At 31.4% G+C, this 22,074-nt stretch overlaps 1 protein-coding gene across 1 annotated transcript in view; it reads right to left on the bottom strand.

The window, feature by feature from the left end:
* Positions 1-467: 467 nt before the first annotated feature.
* The window catches only part of Arl6ip6 (ADP ribosylation factor like GTPase 6 interacting protein 6), a 37,126-nt gene continuing 15,519 nt past the window's right edge, over positions 468-22,074 (bottom strand). Inside the window, exon 4 of the mRNA XM_015479190.2 lies at positions 468-3,328. Within this exon, the coding sequence (XP_015334676.1) occupies positions 3,235-3,328 (94 nt within the window). The 3' untranslated portion in view covers positions 468-3,234. The remainder of the gene's footprint in view (positions 3,329-22,074) is intronic.

The raw sequence follows: 22,074 nt of genomic DNA, 5'->3' as shown, positions 1-22,074 counted from the left end.
CTCTGACACTTTCTTGGTTCCTGCCCACCAAATCTGAGAGCAACTAGCAATACATTTGAAGGCTTTGAGATCAATATATCTTTCAAACAAATTTATCTTTTCCTTAAATAGTTTGTTGCCTGAAATATAGGACCCTAAATCATACAATCAAAAAATGAACAGAAATGGGAAAATAAAATCTTTTAAATCTGATTTACTAGGGTGGGGGTGTGTGAGTGGGGGTAGGGTTGTGCTCAGCGATAGAACTCTCGCCTACCATGTGTGAAGCACCACATAAATAAATCAATAGAGGTATTGTGTCCATCTTACAACATATATATATATATATATATATTTTTTTTTAAAAACTGATTTATCAGAAGTCTTATCAATGAACCCACTTTTGAAATGGATACTACCCCCATATATATATATATATATATATATATATATTTTTTTTTTTCCTTTTGGACACCGTTCTTCATTGATTGTCTTACCTTTTTTATTCCCAGTCTTCCTTGTTTGTGTGTGTAATGTGGTGGTGGTAGGGGGGTGGGGGTGGTGGTAGGGTGTTCTTGTTGCTTTTTCTAATGTTTACCTTGCATTTTTAGCTTATTAGTTTTCAATCGTGTTTCAATAAATATCTGAAATCATATTTATAGAACTGTGTTTCATCAAGGTTCTATAAATCCTGACATGTAATATGTTCGTTGTAGTTTATAGTTTTAATTTAAATATTTTATTAGGTATTATTCTTCCCATTTAACATATAAGAAAACTGGGAAACACTAGTTATTATGTAACAGTGTCTTATTTGAAACTCATTATCTTATACTAGATTCATATCTTGTAATACCTAGTAATATTTTGATAATAAACAAAATATAATTGAATTTTGTATCATAAATAAATTCCTGATGAAATACCAAGACTAGAACTAGTTTGTTTACTCCAAGACTCTTAAGTAATCACTGAGAGCAATCAATAGCCACAGGCACACCTATATTCCATGTATTCTTTCCAAGTAACTGAATGTGATATTGCACATAAAAAGATGAAATCATCTAAGTCAATTTCATAAGAGATGAATTCCAATACCAGTTAAACTCATTTTGAATTTTTTTTTTTCAAATGACAATTGCTTCATGCAATCAAATTTCAAAAATTGTAGCATTGCCACAGGTTTTCAGGAACCACAGGAATGCCATTATCAGTATCCAGGTCAGCCTTATTCTTTTCTGAGCTTTGCTAAACCATGGTTGCCAGCATTTCTTGGGCTTGTATTTTCCCAGCTCTGTGATACCTTAATTTCACATTGAAAATTCTTGGAAAGACACTGGCTGATTTGAGTCACATCTCTGTACCTACTGCAAGCACAATGTCAGGAAAGATTAGAAACTAAGATTAGCCCAGCTTGGGTTAGATAATTATACTTAGTCAAATTGCTTTTCTTAGAGAGAAAAGCAATCCCTTCCCCACAAAAAGGGGAGTGCTAGTTCAGAATAAATAGGGTTTCAAAGAAATATTTTATAGATATTTCTGTAAGTATCTAAATTTAAATAAGGATTATCTTGTACATCTTTAAGGTCTACTGTATTACTTTCTTAGTTATTAGACTCAAAAGAATCAGAGGGAGCTACCTATCCAAATTTGCAGCAGGGGATGGGGGTGATGGGTGAGGGGTGAGGGTTGGAGCTGGAGGAGTAGACAGAAGATAAATGAATTTTGTTGCTTATACATTAGTTCGCAATGGAAGAGCCCTTTAGAGGGAAAGAGGGAAAAAAGAAGGCAAGAAGGAAGACAGGGACTGAAAATAGATTTTTCATTGCAACAACCACACTGGTAGGAATACTTAAGCCATAGGATTGCTACTTAGACACACCCAACACCTGTATTACTTTAAACATTTCAGATAATTTAAATTCTGAAGCAGCACTAGTCATGTCTAACTAAAGATTTCTGAATAGTAAAAAAAAAAAAAAAAAAGAGTTAACACTTTTAGAACCCTTCTTTACCTAGCAATAACATTCAGCAGAGGAATCCAGTACTCATATTCATTCCACTTAGCCTAAATAAGCAGTTTGATTACACAGTGGTTTCCTATGGCCAGGGAAAACATCTTAGAAAAATCATTCACCTTTCTAAAATTGAGATGATTTTCTAAACGTTTAGTAAGAAAGGGAACAATTAAGACTTAATTACTATGAAAACAAAACAAAACAAACAATTATCGGTTAGCATTTAAACAGCAAAAGTATAAAATTACATAATCCAGATATATCTATATAAAATATAGTTTTATTACACACACATAGCCTTTCTACTTTGGTAACTAAATTTTTGAGATTAAAAAATATACTAATTCAAGTATTTCTACATACAAAAAATTCAGGTTTTCATTTATTAAAAACAAAATAAGTTCTGATGAAGTAACCATATTTACAACAAGATAAATATGTAAAATGTTGGAAAATAGAAACAATGAATAGTCTCGAATTCTTAATAGTTTAATGACTGAAATAATTTATCTTTTCAGTAATTTTTTTTTTTACAAATAAATTTACTTAATTTTAAACTTACATCAATGTGCTTATTAGTTTCAGACAAAAATATTTAGTATAAATGGCAGGTATTAGTTTTGCACAAGCCAAGAAATAACATTTAAAGTTGTCTAGATGCAATAATTTAAAAAAAAAATGTAGATTCAAAATGTAGTAGGAAAATGTTAAAAAAAACATAAGGAACTATGCCTCATAAAAGATATAAATGGACCTTCTATTATATGAATATCAAAAACTAAATATTTTTATTTAAAAGTAGCTTCTATAAAATGTCAGGAAAGTAGGCAGTTTGTTTTCGTAATGTAATATGTAAGAAAGAAATATTTCTATCTCAATCAGTATTTCTTAGCAAAATTGTTGTATATATACATGGAAAGGTAGGCATTATCCTGTATTCAAGTGTCCAAGTTTGATTTCCATTAAAATGTTTTCTATATTTTATAAGAAACACACACAAAAGTAAAAGAATGAGGTAAGAATCTTATACTTTTAAAAAGTACTCGAAACTTAATACTCAAGATATTTTCAATGCCTAGACTCCAGAATGATGTTTTAAAAGGTCCTTCATGATGATGACAATTATGATATGTATCTGAACCATATAATGACTTCTTAGTATTCTGAGCAGGCGATTTTTTTTTTCTGTTATTACAAAATAATCACAATTTTGCCAAAATATCGTTCCAGTGTGGTTTCACATGAGGCACCATGCCACAGTAAGAGCAGCTACAATTCCATTCAAAATTGCCATGCTATAGCCCATGTGGAAAGAATGTCCGGTCAGTTTCCTAGAGAAAAAGGAAAAACACAAATCAGAAAATATGGAATTTGGCATAAGAGAAATACTGACAGTTTTTATTGAAAATGCTCAAGACCTAGGACTATATTTCGTGAATGTTTATGAATACACAAGTTAAAAAATAATATTGGACATTTGCTGGATTAGCAGTGGGTAACAAATCTTAAGTTCTTAGTCAAAAACTGTCCTAATTAACAAATAAGGTTGTTTCAATGTATTAGAACAAAATGCTGAATTTGATCTCCATAGTTTTTTTTTTACTTAGTTTCACAGTCACTTGATAAAGTCATAACATAATTATAAGGTGTAAATTGTTATAAACATGTTCATGCACCAATTAGCATTGTTTTCCCTGTTCTCTTGTTCTCACTTAGATTTAAATTAAAATACATATTACTTCAAGTATTTATCTTGTTTTTACCATTTTAGGATTACATAAAGAAACTACTTTCTCTTTGGGCTTATGTCCATGTGACTGGTTCAGATGAAATCTTTTAACATTCAGTTCTTATAGTAATACAGTTACTTAACTGATGCGGTTTTCAATGAGTTCCTAAACACCAGTAGACAAATTTCTTATTTATGATCACTCTGAGTGACAACTAGCTTGAGAACTTTCTATGCACCATATACTCTACCATTTGTTTCTTCTATCTTTTAACAAACTTACTACCTATTCTTTCTTAGAATTCTTCCCACTAATCATAGTATAACACTTTTTGCTTATCCCAGTAAGGATGAGACATACTAAAAAAAGAAAAGAAGATAATGTCCAATTGGTGTCAGAAGGTAAAGAAAAATCCTTTTATCATTGAAGCACACCAAACTGAGGAAAATACAGGGAGATGTACATGCAGAAGCAGAAAAAAAAAAAAAAAAAAAGTCAAAACTAACAATCAGGGGCTGGGACTGAGAAAGTCATCATATCCACATCATTTCCTCCTTTCCTAAGAAGAGACCCAACAGGGAAACACATCTAAATTAATACCTGAAGAGCACCTCATACTAATAACTCCAGTATCACAAGATATGTGGCAGAGTATGAAGGTGATATACTCTTCAAATAACAACCTCTCTGCCTTTATCTGAGGCTACAGAAGACCCAGACACTTCTTGACTGTTCCCTGTTTTGCTCCATGGGAGTTGTTATTTACTCTCTCCACTCAATCTTTCCTTTCTCAACTACAGTTAGTTTAACTTCTCATATGACACTAAAGGCTAATCTACCTATTTATATTACCTACAATATGATAAAATAGGTACTTAAATGCTTTGCCCCCTTAAAAAAAGAGAATTCCTTAAATATGCATGGACAGGGAACAGAAACCTAATTTATGAAATAGAAATATCACTCAATGTAAAAAAAAATTAGTAATGACTCAGGAAACTTTTAAATTAATGCTCACAAAATGAAGGTAAACAAAAAACAGTTTTCAAAGTTAATCGTTCTATGTAACTAATTTGTGACTTCAGCAATGACTCAAAAATAGAAACACTTCTAAAGTTCAGTTTATTAAAAACTGATACCTATGATGTTGGTATAACTGAATTTTACTAATATGTGCATGTTCAAATGCTCAGAGACCCTTACTAGGCAAGCAAAGCATTTAATAGCAATAAAGAAAATGCTCTAGGGCTGGGGTTGTGGCTCAGTGGTAACGCGCGCTTGCCTAGCATGCGTGAGGCAATGGGTTCGATTCTCAGCACCACATACAAATAAATAAAATAAAGGTCCATCAACAACTAAAAAAGAAAAAATAATAATAAAAAAGAAAAAGAAAATGCTCTAGAGCAGTGGTTTTTAGATTTCCTACCACCTCAAATTCTGCACCCTACCCCCACATATTCTAACTGGGAACACGTAGCAATTGTCAAAGATTACTGCTAAGCAAGAAACTTAAATCTTTAAGGAATCACTTACTTTAAAGTCTTTCTTCAAACTATCCAACATGATTTTTCTTTTTGGAATAACACATAGACAACCACTGGCATGATTTTTCTCTATAACTCTAATACGTGGTCACTGAGGTTCTGTTAGTAAAGGCTGAAGGCATCATAGTTCTCTTTTGTAAAAACCTTACATCTACCTCCTAGTATAGGAGTTTTAAATTGACACAACTGTAATGAAAACACCACCTTCAATTAATGAATTTAACATCTTCAATAAATGATGACTAAATATTGCCCAAATAGGCAAAACAATCTTCACGAAGTTGGAGGACTTATGTTTTCCAATTTCAAACCTTACAATAAAACTACAGAGATCCTTAGTAAGAATAAGCATAGAGACCAATGAAATAGGACTGGAAGCTCAGAAATAAACCCTATGGTCAATTAAGGTTCCAGAGTGTCAAGACCACTTAAAGGGGAAGAACACTCTTCAACAAATGGTGCTAGACAACTAGAAGCAAAAGAATGAATTTGGTCCTCTATTTAAAACAGTATACAAATATTAACTCAAAAGGAACTAAAGATCTAAATAAAATAACTAAAACTATAAAATTCTTAGGACATAGGTAAAATCTTGACCTGAAAAAAAAAAAAAAACATATTCTTTGGTACTGACACTAAAGGCAATCAGAACTAAAGAAAAAGATAAACTGGACTACATCAAATTAAAAACATTTTGTTTCAAAGGACACTATGAAGAAAGCGAAAATACAACCTACAAAAATATTTGCAAATTATATAACACAAAAGGGTCTACTATTTAGGATATAAAATAAATTATAACTCAATAAGAAAATGACAAAATATCCAGTCTAAAAAGGGCACAAAGAATTTGAATAGACATTTCTGAAAAGAAGATACACAAAGAGCCAACAAGCACATGTAAACTGGTGATGCTCAAAATCATTAATCATATGGAAATGGAAATTAAAACCACTTTCATATCTATTAGAATGGTTAGTATTTAAAAAAAAAAGAAAACAAGTACTGATGAGCATGAAGAGAAACTGGAACTCAAATATTGCTGATGGAAACGTAGATGCAGGAAATAATTGAGATTTTTTTTTAAACAATTAAGCATTATGAGCCAGCAGTTCTACTAGGTATATGCCCAATAGAAATGAAACACATTCAGACAAAATGTTCTGCTTAAATGTTCATAGCAACTTATTAATAACAGTCAAAAGGTGAAAACAATCCCAATATTTATCAACTAACAAATGGATAAACAAAATGTGGTCTATACATGTGGCATATAATTCAGTCATAAAATAGAATAGAAACACTGATACATGACAAAAAATGAATGAACTTTTGGTCATCGGCTTTTCTACAATTTCATGAAAAGGGAAGGGACTAAGCTCAATTAGGAAACTAACTTGGGTAATTCAGATCAATAAAGTGAAATGATCATAATTTCTTAATTCCTAGGTAATAATGTCTAACATGTAAAACTTGCTAGTAAAAAATTTTTTAAAAATCCCATCCAGAATAAATAAAACTACAGAATTATTACTAATACTGAGAAGTCCACAAAAGTAGGTAGATAATACCTAGCCTTGACAAGCTGATGTGATTTTCTTGTCATGTCATATGGATTTCTAATTTGGATTACATTACTGAATGAGGTAAACAAAAGAAAATAAATCCCACAGTCTCAGAGCAATATAATGAAAATATTTAACTTTGAAGACCTTGCATTTTACTTCAAAATTTACAAGGACTCTGAAATATGCTTAAAAAACTTTCAAAATGTCATGACTATTTTGGGAAATATTGGTACAATTATTGTAATTTAAAATAGGCTATTGATTAACATTATCTGATTTTTCAATGAACAATGATATGGGGAATCTAATTATATAAATATTTCAATCCCAAGAAGACCCACTGATATAATGAAAATTAATATAATATATTAATTAAAAAATTTTAAGAACTGATAGTTTGTTTTGCCAAATAAAATAATAAGTAGAAATATAGAGAAAGAATTCAATGACAAAAATAAAATGTTTCTTAAGTTAGGATCCTAATGTGACATTTATTAGACTTTCTTTTCTATTGCAATACATTTCTGAAATGAAAATGTAAATAAATGGGAAACATTGTTCAATAAGAATAAAATGACAGTGTAAATGCAGTTACAAAGAAAAGCACATTATAATAGAACTGGTTCCATATCTGAAAAGATAAATTGTAGAAAAGGCACTATTTTGTTATAGTTTCAAAGGATTCCTTTCCATAATAAAAATATACAGCGCAGTAAGTACGTGGTCCCAGATAGTGGCGAACAGCTCGAGCTCTAGAGTAAATATGGGTGAGTGGCAGCTTTACCACTTACAAGAGATATGAAAACAGAACAATTTATCTGTTTGAACTTCAATTTCTTCCTCTGTAAAGTGGAAATTTTACCTTTATGATTGTGATGATCAGCTGTCTGGCACAAAACAAATGATCAAGAAATGTTAGCTGCATAGTTAGGAAAAAAACTTAGCTAAAGAAGGAATTTAAAAAAATTCTTTCAACTGACTTCACTTCAACTTTCTTCTAAGCAAAACACCTAAACTTAAACTGTCCCTAAACCAAAACAAAAAAACAAACAATAACGTGAATTTAATAACAAATCCAGAAGGTGGATGGGAGAATTATTCGTATGTGTATTATGTATATAAGCATTTTTCTTGGTATTAACATTTTCCTACTTGCTTATAATCACTTCTCCCTTTTTAATTCATTAGAGAACCTAGATTTCAATTATTTATATCCAGATTTTGTACTACAGAATTAATTTCTAGTAATACATTTCTATTAGTATTTAATAATAACTTGTAAAGTGAATATATCATAAAAGAATTAAATCTTAATTATTTTCATTTTCAGGAATGGAACACATTTAAAATTTAAGATTCAAATAAATTCAATGACTGGCAATTCAATTTATACTCTTACTTTTGAATCACAAATTAATGTATTGAATAAGCAACTACCAAAAGTCCCAAATAAATTGTGCTCAAAAGAATTTTTTAAGAACAACAGATTCAAGCAGATCTCTTTTCATGTTTTGGATTATTTATTATTTTTACACTAGCTTTGGTTGATCTGAACTAAATCTCTACAGTGATGAAATACCAGACACTTTTTCTCAGAACCTTCACTCCTATATTGTACTTATTCTTACATTTCCTTTCTCTCACAGGTATTTATCACTTATCAGAGATGCTTTTATGACAGACTTCTTGTAATCCAAAACATTAACTCCACTACCAACTGATTCTTGCCTTAAGCATAAAGTTCTCTATGCTGGCCAGAATAAGAAGTTATATTAGAGGCTCATATTAAGTATCAACTTACTATTTGTTTCTGTGTCTCTGACTGGCTTAGCAGGAGACAAAATGAGCTAGTTGATACTAATTAATTTCTCCTTCAGACATTTGAGTTGCCTTTTATTTCTCATTCTATTCCTAAACAAGGAATCTCCAATCCTAAATAATTTTAAGTCATTCGAGCTTTGGTTGAAGTAACTACCAGTCAGTTTTTTAATTAGAACCAAAAGTACCTATCCTTAACCTGAAATTTTAAAGAAAACACTAAAGAACACTGTATTTCAGTTACAGTAGTTCTTCCATATCCACATCCACAGATTCAACTAAACTTGGATAGAAAGTTTTTTAAAAATTTTGTCTATAACTGAATGTACTTTTTTTCTTTATTTTTATTGTTTAAACAATACAGCATAACAGCTATTTATATAGTATTTACATTGTAATAGGTATTAAAACTAATCTAGAGATGGTTTGAAGTTTGTAGGAGGATGTACACAGGTTTTATGCAAACAGTATGCCATTTTATACAACGGACTTGACCATTCATAAATTTTGTTATGTCTTGGTGTGCAGTCTTAAAACAAAACCACTGCAAATACTAAGACAACTGTAGTTATAAAATATTTCCTTTTCTTTAAGAAACAAAATTATGTAACTTCATAGTATACAATATATAATATATACAGTATACAATACTGTCCTAAAAATTATTAAAAATTGTTGAAGACAGGATGTACCTTTATGTGTTCCAATGAATTTACCAGTAGATTTAAGAAAATAAGGGTTAGACTTTCAAAGCAAATATTTTTCCATTCTCTTTTGCTGTCTCTCATAAAGGAAAAAGAATTTGTTACATTAACCCCTTAGTTTTTACTCTAAAATTCTGACTTTCAACTCCTTTTCCATTCACCATGGTTTACAAATGAATACATCAAGCATTAAGGAGATAGGGAAATGAGTAAGAATCAGTATTGCCCTTCAAGATAAGAGATGGTAGTAGTAAGTGTTCAAAATCTGGCAGATAGCATTGCTGGAACTTAAAGGAGTCATTCAGCTTGTAGAAGAGGACAAGTTTTTAAAAACTGAATACGAGGGGTTCAGAGTTCTAAACAAAACAATACACAAGCAAGAGACAATGAAAAGCATGGAAAGTTGATATGGATATTAAAAAAGGACTTGGAAAAGCTGACACTCTTTCCCTACCAGGTTTAATCATAATTCTAGTACTTACAGGACTACTTTAACCTACCTGAAAATCTCATTCTCCGTCTTTAAAATGAGGAAATTCCTCTCATCAGTATTTTTTAAACAACAACAAAAAGATGATATTAAGAAGTACTTATTACACTGCCTGGAACTGATTAAGTATGTACTCACTAGGACAATAAATGTCAGCCATTATTGTTGGTCCTTAATTGGTTAAAGCTGCTGAGGAGAACAAAGAACTGAGTTACTGGCTGGATGAAATATCATTCATCCATCATGATAAGGAACCAATGAAAAGAAACAGGTTGGTGGGAAGTGGGAAACAATGAAATCAATTTTAGATACACTGAACTGGAAACATCAGTAGGACACTGCAGTAAAAATTACCAGAAGAGCACAAGGAAACAGTAATGAGAAATCAGGTTTTTTCAGGGAGGCCAAAGATAATCTAAGAGAAAGAAAAGCAGGAAGGAGCATGACATAGCATTAAAGAAAGAAAAGCATTTCAAAAAGGAAGAAACGTTAAACCATTTCAAACAACAGATTGGGAAATAAAGATTCAATTTCATAATTAAGAGGTCTGTAGTGAACACAAGGAGAAAAATAATTAAGGGCAGGGTGACTGCATATACCTATAGTAGCAACTGCAATCTATGGGGAGACAGGGATTTTTGTCTTCAGTCTTCTTCTTTGATGTGAAGGAAAGGAGGGCAAAGCATGAACCATTTTTTTCTTTAGTATAGGAGAAACCAGATGTTAAAAAACTATCCTAACAAGAACACTGGATACAAAGGGAAATTTTGAAGACATGAATAAGGCAACAGGAGAGAAGGGAATAAGAAGATCTGAAGCATGGAAGTATAAAATTATGTTTCAATAGGGAGTATAATAATTCATTCTCTAAGAGAAGCAAGTGAAATGACAGATCAGGACAGAAGGTAAGTGAATAATCATGAAAGGGTGAAGGGAATAGGTGACATCTTGGTGAAACCGGAAGTGAAGTCCACTAAGAGTTTGACATGGGGATTTTGAATGGATACACACGCACACAAAAGTGGGAAGGGATACAGAAGGATAGATCAATAGATGGAACCTGATAGCTGAAATTTTAGTTCAGACAATGAAGTTGTAAATTCTAGTTATTTGGAGCTTTGGATGATTTCAACTGTTTTATCTTCTTTCTATGGCATGTTGTAGGCCTTGGACTATTTCAGAATGAATTTGAGATCTTGAGCTACTTAACATTTTTTCTTTTTACAAGGATGGGTAAAGTTTATACAACTGTGACAAAATGGTTTTATGATAGTTATATTTCAATTAAAATCATTGTCTTTGCCACTAATTTATGACTCCTACTCTATTTCTTACCCCAGAAAACACTTCTCAGATTTGGCAATGAAGGCACTTTTTGTTGACCCACAATCTAAAAGGAAAAGTGAAGTGAGTAAAATAACTTGTCATATTTACTTTGTTATATATTGTAAGTTTTTCTGCTTCTTCTAATAGGAAGCCTTTAGAGTTACTAGTACTGTATTATCATTTATTCATTAAAACTCAAATTTCAGCAAGCTTTTCAACTAGGTATGAAATAATTATTTGTTTTATGATATTAAAATTTGATTTTTAGAAATGTGGTTATACTTCAGTTACAAAATTAACCAACTAGGATGGGACTATCAAAAAAAATGAGACCCTGTTGTTCCTTGGCTAATACATACATCTATTTTGTGTGTGTGTGTGTGTGGGGGGGGTGAGGAATATCAGGGGTTGAACTCAGGGATACTCAACCACTGAGCCACATCCCCATCCCCTGCCCTGTTTTGTATTTTATTTAGAGACACAGTCTCACTGTGTCTCTAAATAAATACACCTCACTTTTGCTGAGGCTGGCTTTGAACTTGCAATCCTCCTGCCTTAGCCTCCTGAGAGGCTTGGGATTACAGGTGTGTGCCACCACGCCCAGCTACATCTATATTTCTTGACCAATAATTAGAAACCTTTTGTAAGGGATATTCATTTTCATAACAGTCTTCTATAGCAGGTGTTGGCAAACTAAGACCCACGTGTCCTATCAACTGTTTCTGTACTAAAGTTTTATTGGAACAGTCTTATGTCTATTGGCAGCTTTAGTCCTGTGATGGCACAGCTGAGAAATTGTGACCAAGACCACAAAAATAAAAAATACTTACCATCTAGCACTTTACAGAATGAGCTTGCCAATTTCTGTCTAATATCTCCCTATTCAAAGGGTAGTCTGCACACCAACATTTACCAATATCATCTGAGAATTTCCTAAAAATTCAGAATCTCAGGCCTCACCCCAAACACACTGGATCAAAATCTTTAATTTTAGCTAGATCTGGTGAACCTAAAAGCTTCAAAGTAAATGACATGTTCATTATTTGGAAATATATGAATTAGCAAGATTTCTAAATAGATCATCTCTCTTCAGAAATCTAAACCAATTATTTTCTATATGAAGCCGTCAAAGTTACTATAGTTTAAAAAAATAAATACCTACAGAACTTAAAGAGTGGAAGAGTTCACTGTGCTCAATGTTAAATTTAGTGTTTGAAAAAGAAACTTCTAATTTTACTTTATCATCATGTTCCTAAATAGTGGATGTTGACATCTTAAAAAATTTACAAGACAGGTAACTCAAGTAAGAAATCAGTTATGACACTAAACGGAACAAAAATTTCTCTCAGCTGGGTGTGGCAGCACATGCCTGTAATCTCAGCAACTCAGGAGGCTGAGACAGGAGGATTTCAAGTTCAAAGCCAGCTTCAGCAACTCAGTGAGGCCCTAAACAACTTAGTGAGACCCTGTCTTAAAATAAAAAAATTAAAAAGGGCTGGGAATGTGGCTTAGTGGTTAAGTGTCCCTGGTTTAATCTCAAGTACAAAAAAGAAAAAAAAAAGAAAAAAGAAAAGGAAAAATTTCTCCCATCCTTCTCTCTTATCTATCCTATTTACATTGCTAGGACAGGCTATTGATAAACTGTGTATGAATATGTGTATTTGTATTTCAAAGTAGCATGTTAGGAAAAAATGGCAAAATATTTGTAGAATGAAATGCTAAAGAATAAAATCTAAATTATCATATTATTTACCAGATTTTATCTGGGTAGAATACAATTTATCAAGGTATAAATTATTTCAAATAATATACATACACACAAACCACACCCATGTACATATATGTATTCATAAGCTTTCTGTTAAAGGTTACAAAAGTAATTGTCATTCTTTGATGTATACCACAATGAAATAAGCTGGAATTAAGAAAATATCACAGGAATAATTTAATAAAAGTAATGTTTTAAAAAACTAATTCACAGTTTGTTCTGTAGCAGTCTGAGGTGATCTGTGAAAATAGTTCACTATTCTCTTGACCTAGAAAATCTCCTAAAATCATACAAATGAAGAGGTTCAAATCTTCATGTTTACTTTAAGAACACCCATGAAATTACAACCAAACAGTGGGGCTAGATGCAGGGTTGATGGCTCAAAAAGAGTGCTAATTTTTTGCTACACATGCTCAGAAATGCAGAGTAATGCTGACAATGTCCTCTGGTCACTGAACATATCCAGGTAAACACAGTACCCAAGATGTGCTGCCAAACTTACAGATTACAGAGCTCATGGTCAGATTAACTCATACATGAATTCTCCTTGCTACAGTGAGATGATCCTCACTAAAAAGAAATTGTTCCTAAACCAGTTGCACAAAATAAAAAGATATCCCAAAGGAAAAAAAAAAAAAATTATAACATGGAAATAAACTCAGCATAAAATAAGTACAAATAAAATAAAATTTTTTAAAATTTCCATAAATGCTAGCCCCAAAGTTTAAAAAGTCTTATATTATGATCATACTTTTATAAAAATAGAACTATTTTGATTTGCATGAGCTTTTTAAAATCTACAGGTATAGCCCTAGACTGTTAAATAGTTATTCGAGGGTTATTTAAAATGAAATTTTGCAACCTTTCATTTTCAGTTATATTATTCTGTGCTGACTTATAATGATCATGGATTTAGTCTATAATTATAAAAAATAAGAAATTTCAAATCAGTCATTGTTCAAGCAATGTCAATGGAATTTTCATTACTAAGAAACACAAAATGCTATTAAAGTACAAAGGTATCAAAAATATGGGTATATACTGACTTCAAGGGTTTTTTGTTGTTTAAATTGTGTCTCATGCATGCTAGGCTCTACCACTGCACTATACTTCTAGCTCTTGACTTCCAGGTGTTATAAAACTGAAGAAATGATTATCTGGATAAACATTTACTTTGAAGATGTAATAAGTGAAGAAAAACTATAAATGCATATACATATAAACTATAATGCATCATTCGTAAATAGGAGATGATGGTAAATATTTTCACCAATTGGCCCTATATGTACTAATTTACATTACAAATAAGTATGGGTTCAAGAACCCCCCATTTTATAGAACAAGTTGATTCATCAATCTGCACACCTGTAAGCTATGTTATTATAGGACTCAAATTTTCAAGTTGAAAGATTTCCTCCTTTTTAAAAAATACTTTATTTTTGTTAACATTGTATTTTGTTTCCTAGTGACAATGCCATCTAGTTAAAGCAATAGGCATCAGATGATACTGCTATCTTCTCTAATCATACATCCTCTTCTATACCAGAAGGTCTGCATAGACTCTATATTCACTAATAGTCTTAATTCTGTAATAATCATTTTTCCATATATACACTGAAGTCTTTATTCTACCAACATGAAATTTGAGGCCCAATCCTATGCTTTGCCAGCACAATGTTAACTATCATAATGGCCCATGGGGACAATAGAATCCTATAGATAAGCAAAATTCTTCAAATGAAATATGTATGTACATATTTCAAATATCTCATTGTCCTAAAATTCCCTGAAACCCCTAAGAGAGAAGTGAATGAAGGTATATCTGGTTGGATGAAACTGCACGTTATGGTTTATTTTACCCATGTAGCAGTGCATTCAGTTGCAAAGAATGTCAGATATGTAACTTTATTCACTTGTGGATGTGTTACAGTAGAAAATCTGAGGACAGCTAACTAATGCTGGACGCCATGACCCAGATTACATAAAATTCTTAGTCAGGAATTCAGGGCAAACAGTACAAAAAAATTATAAGAAAAATGGGATTTCCAGGCCTTAATATTTTATGAGTCTGTCAAAAAAAATTTTTTTTCCTTAAAGGAGGTAATTGAAACAGTGCTGCCAAAATTTTATTTTGCCAAGAATAAAGTTTAAAAATCACTACTATCTATTATCAGCATTACTTAAGAAAAGAAAGCATACCTAAGTATCAAAGAATAAAAAAAGAGTAGAAGAAGATAATAACAATTACACTAAAAAGGACAAAAGACAATCCATGTTAGGCTATAGTCAGACTTCCAGCTTGAAAAATCTGAAGAAAAGAAAAAAGGGTCTGGCACCATTACCATGCCAGCTTTAGCATCTGACATCTGTTGCCTTTATCTAGTAAACCTATACTAGTCAGTGACTCACTTGCTCAAAATTCTTTCTACTAGTTTATGGGATAGGCAAGATTTGGAAGTTACCTTTTTGGACTTCAAAGTCCTTTCTACTATAACAGGCTACCTCTCATAATCTACAAAGATTGCTGAATACACAGAAAGGGTTCCAAGTTTAAAAAAAAAAATCACTAAGTGCTCTCAGGTATTTCTCATCAGGACTATTTTGTGCTTGTGGACACCTATATCTTTTCAACACCTTATGAATAACACACCATAAACAACATATCAAGCACAATGTTAAACAGGTACAAAGCAAACCCTCAATAGCTATAAAGATATATATTTATATCAAGTTACAAAAATAAGAAAAACCAAGGATAGTTAATACAATTTTCCTGAAAGATTTTGTTATTTCTATGTATGTCTCCACTCAGAACAGTTATAAAACATTTTAAGACATGAATGTATTTTAACCCTTCATTTCCAGAAGCTGCAGCACAGTACCATCAAAATATTCATTAATAGTAATAGCACTGCAGTGGTAGCTCCAAACACTACCTAGATAATGAAACTTCATGATACTCAAATATTACAGCCAAGTTCATGATCTATCTATCTCTTGTCAGTAGCTTTTCTCTCCTACTGCAATTAGCCATCTGACATCTGTTTCATTAGTTCATGGCAATAAAGAATCTTATTCAACAAGGTGGCAGCTCTCCAAAATGTGTATGAAAGAGCGGAAGAGTTAATTTACTGTGCTCAAAGTTAAATTTAGTGTGCTTGAAAAAGAAACTTCTAATTTAAATACTAAAACACCCACTTTTCTTGACCTCCCAGGCTTGTATTACTGTCCAAGATAAGAATCCACAACACTTTTCTATTATGCTTTTACTATTTTATCTGTTCTCTATCTTCTTAACCTTCAATGTGTAGAGCAAGAAGTTAGATAGAAACCCTAATGATACATTTTTTTTTAAAAAGTAAAGTTGTATAAAAAAAGATTATTATAATAATGCCAATCCTAAGTGCTAATTTTTTCAGGAATTCACATGGAATTTTCTGTTCTTTGCTGCCCACTACAACCACAGTTAAAACAAAAACACATTCACACACAAAAGCCAAGGAAATTCAAATATCTCAGCATCTAATCACATACAGAATGCTTCATAGGAAGTAACACATGTAAACGGGTAAATCACATGTGTTAGGGTATAAAATCACTTACGAAAAAGGAATTCAAACAAATCAACATGTTCTCTTTTCTTTCTCATTTCTAATTTATTTTGTAGATTCCAGATAGCATTGTAAGGAAATACATGTATATTTTAAAAAACAAGGCTGATACAACTAATCAAATTATATAAAAATTAAATTAAAAGCATGTGTTTTCTGAAATTAAGTGTATTAAAATATCAGTTTTGGTTGGGAGAACAAGATGATTGCCAAACTGATTCTATGTAAATTGTATTTTAAGCAGGTTTTTGTGAAAAGACAAAACCTTAGCACATTCCTAGAAATCATTAACACTGCGTAACTATAGTTTCCTTGTACTTTGTGAACCCCATATAAAATATGCCATAAATAGAACCAATAACACATCTAAAAATTGGATACCAAATTTTAAATGTCTTTAAAATATAAAATAGTGAATTTAAAGCTGTTTTTTAATGAAATGAACACATAACTATGTCTTCCTCATTCTAAAAAAATGCATATATATGATTTCTCAAGATGCATTTGAAGTACAAAGGCTATCTTTCTAAAACAATTCATCCATGCTTCAGAAAGACTCAATAAGTGATTCAATTAGCTAAGTCCTGGATTCAAATATTCGATTCACAATATCACTAGCAATTAAAGAAATGCAAATTAAAAATATACTGAGATTTCATCTCACTCCACTCAGAATGGCAATTATCAAGAATACAAGTAACAATAAATTGTAGGGAAAAAGGTACACTCATACATTGCTGGTAGGGTGTAACCACTTTGAAAAGCAGTATGAAGGTTCCTCAGAAAACTTAGAATGGAACCACCATTTGACCCAGTTATCCCTGGCATGTACTCAAAAGGCTTAAAATCAGCATACTATAGTGAGGTGGTGGCATCAATGTTCATAGCACCTCAACTCACAATAGCTTAAGCTATGGAACCAACCTAGGTGCCCTTCAATAATGAATGGATAAAGAAAACATGGTACATATATATGCACAACAGAATATTACTCAGACATAAAGCAGAATGAAATTACTTGCAGTAAATGAATGGAACTAGAGGCTATCAGTGAAATAAGCCAATCCCAAGAAACTAAAGGCTGAATGTTCTCTCTGAGACTCACAATAGTCAGGGTGGTGGGGTAAGGATGGGAAAGACAGTAGCATGAATTCCTATATTCACATATGAATGCATGACCAGTGTAACTCCACATATTTATTGTACAACCACAAGAATGGGAAGTTATAATCCATGTATGATATGTCAAAATACAGTCTACTACCATGTATAACTAAAACAACAAATAAAATGAATAAAAATAAAAAATACGTAATTCATCAGCAATCTTACTTTTATGTAACCTTTGCTTGGCATGCACTTGAAACTTGAAATTTCTACCAGCACTCGATTTTCATACTAGAATTAGCCCATCCTTATAACGGTAAATATAAGCATTTTTCTACTTGGAAGTTTGTATGGGTATCTATAGTTTAACAGTTTTATTTTAGTAACATAAAAAGCTCCCAGGTAACTGGTAACTGGCTTCACAATGATTTCAGCTAATTACTAAGGAAATTACTAAATGCTAGGGGTGCTTGCTACTTTACTCTGAATGTTTAGGTTATACAATTAACTCTGGATTTAAAATAAATAAACTAACTATACTTACTAAGAATGGCTTATTTTGGAAAATCCAGGTTACTCTAATTTTGGAACCCTACAAAATTAATGTCTTAGCCCAAAAGTCATAGGATTATAGGCTGCTAAATTTGATGACTAATTTAAATATGGGCATTTTTTTCATGTCTGTATTAAGGCTTTCATAATTATCACTACTGACTGCAGTGCAACCTCATTAATTTATCTGCTTTACTTAAGAGTGTCTAGATTAGTGTTTCCATGTATCGACTCTACACAAAAAGTACTGAGGGTAAAAAATTCATTAACCTATTTCATATTACTATAACTAAATATTTTGACATTACAAAAACACTGTGCTTTATATGTCCATCCTTAACATTACAATTTTTCCACTAAATTTACTGCTAGACTACAATATAATAGTTGTACCATGGATAGGACTTTCAATAATGGGGTGTTTATTTTTAATACTACAAACCTGTAGATACATAATTTTACCACTAGATGGAGCACTGTGCACAGGTAAACTGAAACCTGTGCAGTCTCAAGTGGCAAGTGTATAGTGGTAATTGCTGGAAGAAAAAAAAAATGAAGATGACAAAAATGTGAAATTTTGAGAGACTTTTACTGGATTTAGCCACATTGCAAGAACAAAATTACCACAGAAAAAGCTTGCATTGCCTCTTATTTTTTCAGTAAAATTTCTATTGATTCATTTCATAATGCAAAGATGGGTTATTGCAAACATAACAATAAATATCTAGTCAGGTACCAGCTAGCTTGTATGCAAGTAATTGCACAGAAGACTTGACTTTTAAGATTTGACTTTATGTAAGCTACTTCAACTCCTGGGACTCAGTTTCTTCATATGTTAAAAATTGGTAGAAATAAACTAATGATAACATCTATGAGTGGCTTAGGAAGAACTTGGTTCCCCCTCACCTTTAATGGAAGCTCCTAAGATCTTTCCACTCCTATACCTTTGTTTCCATTTCTAAGACCTTACCAACTAAAACTTCCAAAATTTTACTTTAAAAAATGTGTTCAATAGGGAAAATGCAGCCTCAAGGCACATTTTGTATCTAACTCTTCCCCAGAGGACAACTTTCTAGTCCTGACACTGGCCCTTCAAAGAATGATACCCAAGATTACTTATAGCTCTGGGTTCTCTTTGTATGCATTATTTTCTACATGGCTAGTTATATACATGCAAATAGACACTCTTAAGTAAACCAGATAATTATAATGTGGAATGATGATTATGCCTGTTTGGAAACCACTGACAACCCCAATAAATGAAGAAGGAAAATTGGAGAACTGAACTGGAGATATTGACCAGATAGTAGAGGGGGAAAAAAAAAGAGGGTAGGAATTACAACCTAATGTAATCTATTTAGATACTGCAAAGAATGTAAACTTACTTTTTCTCTTTTAACATTACAAACAGATATTCAGTAACAACTAAAACAAAGCCCTATACATAATTTAGAGGTATATTATACCCAATATACAAAAAAATTGATGTTTGACTAATAGAAAAGTTCAAATATGTGACACTGTAATATCTTTTAAACTCAGCAAAGTGTACAAATGCATGGAACCATCCTTCTGAAATATATGTCTGTCAAAGTCCATTAAGTATGTGTCTGAAAATACTCCTTTCTGTAACTAGTTTATATTTCCTTAAGGTTTCATTCTTTGGTAAAAGTGAAAGTTTCTAAGGTACAGTTAATAAATACAGAATAAAACATGAAAAAATTAAATGAATATAAAAGAGGATTTCTAATCTCAGTCTTTTCTAATAAATTAACAATCCAAATTGACAACTTAAGTTCTTCAGTAATATTTAGTAAATATCAATGTGTTATTTTTGCTTCTCCTGAGGAGTTTATGTTTCAGGATAACATAACTAACAACCATAGTAAATGTGGTCTACTTGATTTTTTCTCCCAGAATTAGTTTTTCTTTCTTTTTTTAAAGTACACATACTTTAGTCTACAAAAGATAACCAAAAATCAATATTTTAATAAACCAATAAGACATACTTTTTAAACCGTCTTACTAAATGATATATCAATATGATCCAATTTCAATTTTTAAAACAAGCATGAAAATGGAAAGATATAACATAAAATTATGATAATAACTGTCCTTAATTATTGGATATTTACACTGATTTTTTTCTTCTGAGTTTTCAATAAAAACCAGAATTATATAAGCAGGAAAAAAGCATCATTTATTTTAGACAATAAGATAATACATAGCTTGTTATATTCTTACAAAAATATGATATTGAATATTAATGAAATGCAAAAATCTGATTTCTGAGAAAATAAAGTCAAGATTTCAGCTTTTACAAGAGAGATTATTTCCCTGAACAAGGACTCACTCTACTGGTGACAAAGAGAATATATACTTATTCTGACATTTCTGAAGTAGTTGCGTTATTTTCCACAAACACTAGAGGGCAGTGTTTTCAGTATCAAACAATTTCATTTCTATTTTTGTGGGTGCACATACACCTATACAAACTATATTTGTATAAAATACAAGTAATATATTTTGTATTTTGCTTACATTTGTACTCATTTTTACATAAAAAAATAATAAACATTAAAATATTATTTTGTGTGTATATTTTAAAACTTTTTAGGGCTATACTAACAAGTACATAATCTAAGGCTGTGATCTGATACTATCTTATATTAAAATTAAATGACTAATAAACACACTGAAAATAGAGGCCTTTTATTACTGGTTATTAAGTAGTAAAAATGTAAAAACAAAAAATTTAAAAATTAAATACCAATAGTTAATGACAGATCTTTAAGAAAGCACCAAAATAATTTTCTCTAACCTCCAAAACCACTAATATTTATCAGGCATATGAATTACAGTGGTGGTGAAAGAGAAGCTGAGAGGCAAAAATTATATTCCAGGGAAAGAGAACAGCAAGAGCAAAGTCACAACATCTCAAAAGTACACAGTTTATTTGGGAGATGCAAAGGTAAACAGATATGTCACTAAGTACAGGGTGCACAGGGGAAATAAGTGAATATGAAGTTGGAAATGTAGGGCAGGGTCATTTAGGAAAGGATTGATATGCTATACCTAGGAGTTGAACTTTATATTAAAGCCAACATGAAAGTCAATGAAGACTTAAAATGAGAGAGCTGTGACAGATCTGAGTGTGTGTGTGTGTGTATGTACGTACGTGCGTGTATGTATTTAAATAGCAGTACACAGGGCAAACAAGAGTAAAAGCTTGGAGGATGGAAGACCAATGAGTCAAATATACTGGCCCAAACCATAAATACAGCAAAAACATTGAGAGGGCAAAGAACTGTTCCAATGACATTTGAAATGCAAGAATTGGTTGGTGAAGGATTAAACACAGTGAATAAAGTTTTCAAGTCTTGGTGGATATGAATTTCTTAAACACTGGAGTTTTTTAATCACTCTGAGTGAAAAATGCTTTCTGAAATCCAGGTAGCAAGATCTACTAAATAGCTGAACTTAAAACAACATTAAGAGTTTTGGTAACTTATAAGTCTATTATAAGAGACTCATAACCCTTATTAAAATAATCTATTAAAATAAAATGAATTCAATAGGCAGCAAAGAATATAAATTTCAACTGAACTCTTTATCTTTCAGCAAAATAAACTTTGCAATTGAATGGTACCCATGTAAACTAAAGAACTGTATGGCACTATTAGGGATAACTCTTATATTTATTTGCAATTATATAATTTTTACTTATAGGGATTTAAGACATTTAAAATACACACAAACAAACCCTAAACTACTATTCCCATAAAATTTCAAGAAGTCAAAATTTTTCAAAACACAGTTTTATATGGTAGAAAAATATGAAAGTTTACTAATAATGAAA

The sequence above is a fragment of the Marmota marmota genome, unplaced genomic scaffold, assembly GCF_001458135.2.
Source record: "Marmota marmota marmota unplaced genomic scaffold, marMar, whole genome shotgun sequence".
NCBI lineage: Eukaryota > Metazoa > Chordata > Mammalia > Rodentia > Sciuridae > Marmota > Marmota marmota.
The sequence above is the reverse complement of the archived record's forward strand: the minus strand, read 5'-3'. Positions and strand labels throughout refer to the sequence as shown.